Source organism: Dermacentor variabilis, chromosome 5, assembly GCF_050947875.1.
Source record: "Dermacentor variabilis isolate Ectoservices chromosome 5, ASM5094787v1, whole genome shotgun sequence".
In the NCBI taxonomy this organism is placed as follows: domain Eukaryota; kingdom Metazoa; phylum Arthropoda; class Arachnida; order Ixodida; family Ixodidae; genus Dermacentor; species Dermacentor variabilis.
The window spans coordinates 180,806,008-180,813,652 of NC_134572.1; the positions used below are offsets into that span (position 1 = coordinate 180,806,008).

Below are 7,645 nucleotides of genomic sequence, written 5' to 3' on the forward strand. Positions count from 1 at the left end.
ATACTTTTGCATTACTGCGCTTAGACCATGGCATATTCAGGGCGCCCTACTATAACAGGAAAAATCTTTAGGCGCAGATACTTTTGCTTATCGTCGCGGGTGCGACTGGTACTGTATAAATCTCTATAGAACTCATCAGCCGCTTGAACTATCTCATCCATATTAGTAATGATATTGCCGGCTTTGTCTCGTAACGCATACATTTGATTCTTGCCTATTCCTAGTTTCTTCTTCACTGCTGTTATGCATCCTGCGTTGCTGAGAGCATGTTCAATTCTATCCATATTTTACTTCCTTATGTCAGCTGTCTTACGCTTGTTCATTAACTTAGAAAGTTCTGTAAGTTCTATTCTAGCTGTAGGGTTATAGGCTTTCATACATTGGCGTTTCTTGATCAGACCTTTTGTCTCCTGCGATAGCTTACTGGCATCCTGTCTAACGGATTTGCCACCCACTTCTATGGCACATTCCTTAATGATGCCCATAAGATTGTCGTTCATATCTTCCACACTAAGATCCTCTTCCTGAGTTAAGGCCGAATACCTGTTCTGTAGCATGATCCGGAATACCCCTATATACAGCTAACTCATTGATCGGCTTCTTATGTACCAGTTTCTTTCGTTCCCTCCTCAAGTCTAGGCTAATTCGAGTTCTTACCACCCTATGGTCACTGCAGCGCACCTTGCCGAGCACGTCCACATTTTGTATGATGTCAGGGTTAGCGCATAGTATAAAGTCTATTTCATTTCTAGTCTCGCTATTTGGGCTCCGCCACGTCCACTTTCGGATATCCCGCTTGAGGAAGAAGGTATTCATTATCAGCATATTATTCTGTTCTGCAAAGTCTACTAATACCTCTCGCCTGCTATTCCTAGTGCCTATGCCATATTCCCCCACTGACTTGTCTCTAGCCTGCTTCTTGCCTACCTTGGCATTGAAATCGCCCACCAGTATACTGTATTTTCTTTTGACTTTAGCCATCGCCGATTCCACGTATTCATAGAAGCTTTCGACTTCGTGGTCGTCATGACTGGATGTAGGCGCGTAGGCCTGTACGACCTTCGATTTGTACGTTTTATTAAGTTTCACACTAAGACCTGTCATCCTCTCATTAATGCTATAGAATTCCTGCATGTTACCAGCTATCTTCTTATTAATCAGGAGTCCGACTCCTAGTTCTCTTCTCTCCGCTAAGCCCCGGTAGCACAGGACGTGCTGGCTTTTCAGCACTGTATATGTTTCTGTCGTCCTCCTAACTTCACTGAGCCTTATTATATCCCATTTACTCCCCTCTAATTCCTCCAATAGCACTGCTAGGCTCGCCTCACTAGATAACGTTCTAGCGTTAAACGTTGCCAGGTTCAGATTCCAATGGCGGCCTGTTCTAGCGCTATGAAGACTCTGTTTGAAAATGGGAATTGACTCAGTTTAAACAAAGTGCAACAAGAACACGGACTGAAGATAACAACGACACAGTGCTATGAGCACAGAAGATAACTTATTTCGGTGCAGGTGCGAGCGTTTAAATATAAAATGAACACTGTTATGAACAAATAAGGTAATGATGTATAGAGAATGCGACTTTCCATACAATAAAATATACGGAGTACGTGTAGGCATCTCATATAGTCAATGAGACAACATAGGGCTGTAAAGACATAAAGGAGAAACCACTTAGAAACAACTGACATTTCTTTACCTGTCAGGGCAATTGAGCTTCCTTTCATGGGTTTCAAGCGTGTAGGTAATCGATGTATTGCTTTCGCGTCATGCTGCGTTGATTACCGTGTTTATGCTTACACGTGCCCAGCGTAATTTCTTTTATTTTTGGCCATCTGATGCACAAGTTACTACATAAACGCTGGCGCGCGCGCTAAAATAAACTTTCATCAGTTGTGAAAGTCTAGCATCATTGCCGTTCCTTGCTTCTGTCACCGTTCCTTCTGAGCATCGTGTATAGTCAAGCCGTTTACTTGAACAGAGCAGAAGTGGGTCTAAACGGCTCGTCGTTTTGTAATAGGCTATTTGAGTTCGTTTAAACGCATGTAGTCGTGCTGGGCAATCATCAAACGGGCGCTCAGCCGGCCTAAATGCAAGGCGCAGGTTGATCCAGCCTCACCAATGGCAGCACGGATGTAGACGCGGACGCTTAGGATAAGCCACGTGCAAGACTTGCGTGGTACCACTGAGACATCGGCGTTCTTACAGGCCGTCATTGGGAATGGTATCAGGATAATCGAAAGACGAGGTATGTGTAGCGCAACCTAATCCATGTAATGGAAGAAACCATGAAATAAAGCTGTCGTAGTTTGGTGTGTCTAAAGGCAAGTTTCGTTCGAAAGCATTGATACCTCACCTCTACGCTGCATTCCACTGTCATTAATGCACCTGTGAGCCGAGTTCATGCAAACATGCTCACACCGGGCTCTATCAGCCCGATATATCAACCAACTCGCTCGCATCGGGTTCATGTAAACGAAGCCAATGCATCTCTTTCAGGTACACTCTCAGAAAAGTTTTCACCTTTTGTGGTTTATGTCGTCTTCAAACGATAATCGTCATCCATCTTGCGCGCCTTTCCATTCTGCAACGCTTAACGGTCCGATCAAGAACGGTATGTGCTTTATCGGCAAGACATAGGATTCTTGAGCGAAAAATAGTGAGCGCAGTAAATTCAAGCAACTGGGCAAGACGCGCCACGTAAATTGCATACTTTCTTGAGTCTGTACAATGAGTATGCTGCGCTAACTGTGTTAGCCCGCCGTGGTTGCTCAGTGGCTATGGTGTTGAGCTGCTGAGCAAGAGGTCGCGGGATCGAATCCCGGCCACGGCGGCCGCATTCCGAACGGGGAGAAATGCGAAAACACCCGTGTACTTAGATTTTGGTGCACGTTAAAGAACCCCAGGTTGTCGAAATTTCCGGAGTCCTCCACTACGGTGTGCCTCTTAATCAGAAAGTGGTTTTGGCACGTAAAACTCCACAGTTTAATTTAATTTTAACTGTGTATATCTCGTGCTTGATGCAGCAAAAGGAAAAGTTGCAGGCTCTGTCCCCATTCCGTATAAAACAGGTCGTTCAACTTCTTTCGATGCCAGAGTAGATTCCAAGCATCACTGTTTCGAAGTGCTAATATGTATGCTTTCATGAGGAGTACATGTGGGTACGTTGAGTTGAGGATGCGTGCATAGAAAACTAGTTTATTGCATTACCTCACCCTACCTTATTTATTTATTTATTTATTTATTTATCATACCCTCAAGGTACGGTTGTACATTGCAGAGGGGAGGGGCAAAGTAAGTAAATACAGAGGCAATCACAAAATAAGGAGGGAAGGCAAACAACATGGCAAAAAACATCGTATACAAAACAAGAATGGTAAATATAAACTTGTGAGCGTGGCAAAAATACATGGCGGAACAAAATAAAGAAAGGAAAGAACATACGATATAAAAATACAAGCAATAATGTAAAACAATGGCATAAAAGCAGTTATTATACAGAACAAGCAAACGCAACAATTATTTATAACATGAAGCTTTGAAGTGTGCTTTTAAAGTTATTGGTGCCAATAATGCTTGTAAGTAATGCGGGTAAGTTATTCCAATCTTTGCTCGTTTGGGGAAGAAATGAGTATGAAAAGCCGACGGTGTTGCAGTGCGGAATGTTTACCTTTTGGCGGTGGTCTATGCGAGATGAAATGTATGGCGGTGGTTGGACAAAGATAGAGCGTAAATATGTGTTATGGTAGTAGATTTTATGGAAAAGACATATGCGAGATAGTTTTCTACGGGTTGATAACAGCGGGAGGTGAAGGAGAGCTTTCATGTTAGTGACACTCGCAGTTCTTTGGTAGTTGGTGAGAATGAAACGGGCTGATCGATTCTGTATTTCCTCTAGAGAGTGTATGAGGGTGTCATGACCGGGGTCCCATACTGATGACGCGTACTCTAGTTGTGGGCGAATGTAAGTTGTGTACAATAAGAGTTTTAGTGATGATGGTGCTTGAGAAAATTTTCGACGAAAGTATCCCAGCGTGCGAGTGGCCTTAGATGTTATGTGATCAATGTGAGTTTTCCAGGATAGATTGCTGGCAATGTGAACCCCCAAGTATCGATATGACGTTGCACATTCTAGTGGGATGTTATTTAGCGTATAGGTGGGGCAGATGACGTTAGTACGAGAAATCCTCATAGTCTTACACTTTCTAATGTTTAATTCCATGCGCCATGTACGACACCACTCATTTATGTTATTGAGATCCTCCTGAATTAGTAGAATATCTGAAGAATTAGTTATTTTACGATACAAGACACAGTCATCCGTAAAAAGACAAATGTTCGAGGAAACGTGAGTGGGCAAGTCATTAATATAAATTAGGAATAATAAAGGACCGAGCACAGACCCTTGCGGGACGCCGGAGTCATCTGGGGCTAAAGGTGAGTTAGCGTCATTAGTGGTTACATATTGAACACGTGATGTCAGAAACGCGCGAATCCAATTAATTACGGAGGGGTCGATGTTTAGAACGCCTAATTTATGAAGAAGCAATGCATGGTTCACTTTGTCAAATGCTTTAGAGAAGTCGAGAAATATACAATCTGTTAAAAAACCAGAATCTAAATTGGCATGTAGGGCATTAGTGAAGAGGATAAGCTGAGTATCACAAGAGAAGTTTTTACGGAATCCATGCTGCTTAACTGTGAAGAAGTTGTTATTTTCAAGAAAATTAACCAGATGTGTGTATATTATATGCTCCATAACATTGCATGGTACAGATGTAAGTGAAATAGGTCTGTAGTTGTGTGGATCATGGGTTGGTCCGGTTTTGTGAATGGGGATTACTTTGCCAATTTTCCAATCATAAGGTAAGGTGCCAGAGTTGTAAGATTGTGAGTAAATGGATTCTAGTAGGATTGAACAGTATTCCGCTGTGTTTTGTAAGAATATAGTGTTAATTTCATCTACCCCACATGATGCTTTAGGTTTTAAGTTTTGTACTATGGCTTTGATACCAGTTGCGTCGAAAACGATGGGATCCATGAAATGGTAGTTAGTTGATTTTATCTCGGGCATCGGATCAGGGGTCTGAGGTGATGATAATGACTGAGTGAAGGTATTGTTAAGCACGGTAGAACACAATAGGTCAGGTACTGGCTCCCCAGAAGTTGTTAGCAATGAGATTCCAGTTTTATGGTTGTTGCCTCGTATGGCTTCCCAGAAGCGTTTTGGATTAGTCTTCAATAAATTTGGAAGTGTACAATTAAGGAATGAAAATTTGGCTGACCTTAGGGCTTTAATATATGAAATTGCTGCGTGTTTATATGCTAGCCAATGTGTCTGTTTTGAGGAATGTTTCGCTGTACGGAATAAACGTTTGTTCCTGTTCGATAACCGATTAAGATATGTGCTATACCATGGTGCTTTATTGTTAGCATAGACGGATCGAAGGGGTACGTGTTTGGTGATAAGCTCACTTATTTTATTTTTGAAGATAGACCAGTTAGTTTCTATGGAGCGTTGCAGATAAAGTGGTAGGAAAGTGTCTAGAAATATGCATAGTTCTCTGTTGCTGGCTTGATAGTTAGCTTTTTTATAATCTCGGAACTTTTTTCGCTGTCGGTATGTTTTTTGTTGTGTTGTTGTAAGTGTAAAATGCAAGATGTCATGATCGCTCAGTCCGGGCATGTGTGTCACCGCAGAAAAGTTATCGGGCGATGACGTTAGAATGAGGTCCAGGAGTGATGATGTGTTATGTGCTACACGTGTTGGAAGTCTGACGATCTGCGATAAGCCGAAGTCAGAGCAAATGGAAATGAACCGATTGGCCTCGGCCGACGAAGGATTAGAAAAGGGATTGACATGTGACCAGAGAATGTTAGGAAAATTAAAATCGCCTAAGAGTATAATTTCAGTTCCGGGGAAACGCATGGTAATCTTATTTAAACAATCATATAAGTCATCGCAAAAGGATGAGTCGCTTGATGGGGATCGGTAGCACACACCTAGTATTATTTTTTTAAAACTAATAGTTATACAGCACCAAATTAGCTCTAAATTGGTATCAATGGTCACAAAAAAACAATTAATACATTCTTTAACGGCGAGCAGAACGCCACCACCAATTCTACCAGTTCGGTCACTTCGGTAAACAACGTATTGGTTCTCGCACTGAAACAGTTCGGAGTTTGTTATTTTACTATTTAACCATGTTTCTGTGAGTACAATGATGTCAGCATTACAGCATTACAATATGTTACTTATATTTGCAGACACGACAGAGCACGCCGCCATTCAAGTTGTTTTCAGATCAGGACCTCAGGGCCAACGTCATTCACGGCGCTGACAGGTGCTGCGGCCAGTCGCGCTTCGGAATTTACATGCCACCGGAAACCGGTCACCTCAACGAAGCAGCATTCCTTCCTTTCGCAGAGCCCCTCTCAATCGCAAACTCATCTGACCGTTGTTCAGGCCAACAGCCTCCTGTGTTCACATTCGGTGGGGAAAATACATCTGAGCCACCGTTAACACCGAACATGTCTTCCGCTACTTTTCGCATGGCGCCCCTGGAATCAGCCATGCCTATACGGCTTCGCGAGCTCACTGACTCGGAGCTCGGAGCTGGTGCTGACCCGACGACTGTTTCACTATCTGCGTCAGCGAACACGACCGCGCCAGGCGGGGCACAGACATCGCCCTCCATAATGGATCTGACCACCGAACTGGCATCGCAACTCCGTCTAAACCAAACCGCTTCCGGTTCCGGAGTCAGTGGTGGATGGCAGACAATTATCCCTGACAGCTTCCCGATGCAGGCGGATGATTTAACTGCTAGCCTTCACACGATGCCTCCCTCTCACGTGACCCAGGCAAACCCCGACAACACCGGCATTTTGTACGGCCAATTCAGTGGTGGTGATGGCTACTTCTCAAGCTTCATGCAACGAACGAGAAAAAACGATGGACAAGACGACGATAGCGACTCAACGTATGATGGGTGACGCACCCGTATGCGACTTTATTATGGTGTCTGCCAAACGGGCTGTCTGGGGCATTTTTTCCTTCCTTTCAAAATAAACTTCCTCCTCAACCAAACATACTGCAGCAGGAGCATGCTTTTGAATGCGTGATACATACAAAATGAAGAAACGTCAATTCCAACATATAACGCCACGACGAGGTTGTTCCGTTCAACATACAGAAAAGGTATGCATCACAATTAAAGCATTTTATACATCGAAAAACATTTGTAGACCAGTATAAAATCCACAAGACTAAGCAGCTTGACGGACCCGCTTACCTGGCAGCCTAGAACAATTTTTACACGAGCTACATAAAGATCGTTCTTTTTCTAGGGTGTTCGTGATGGTAAACAGAAATCATAGAAATGAACAACCAGCATCCATACAGTCATAGGTAAGTAGACAATTACGGCACGTGATAGTACGCCATGTAAAGAAAACGCAATTACTGCAAGATAGAAGAGATGCATGGTTGTACGTTCGTTCCATCCGAAGCGCAACGGACATTGTGCTCGACCACCTGTAGTTATTTCTAAAAAGACGCGATTGATCTCGTTATACTGACAATTATTTCTGTAACTTACGTTCCCAACCCCGAAAATTTTCTTGTTGGCATTTTGTTTTA

The 7,645-nt window shown here is 43.1% G+C and overlaps 1 protein-coding gene across 2 annotated transcripts in view; it reads left to right on the forward strand.

The window, feature by feature from the left end:
• Positions 1-7,087, forward strand: part of LOC142582051 (uncharacterized) — a 63,230-nt gene extending 56,143 nt beyond the window's left edge. For both annotated transcript variants that reach the window (XM_075691471.1, XM_075691473.1), the window contains one exon: positions 6,271-7,087. In XM_075691471.1, the coding sequence (XP_075547586.1) occupies positions 6,271-6,999 (729 nt within the window). In that variant the 3' untranslated portion in view covers positions 7,000-7,087. The remainder of the gene's footprint in view (positions 1-6,270) is intronic.
• Positions 7,088-7,645: the final 558 nt, after the last annotated feature.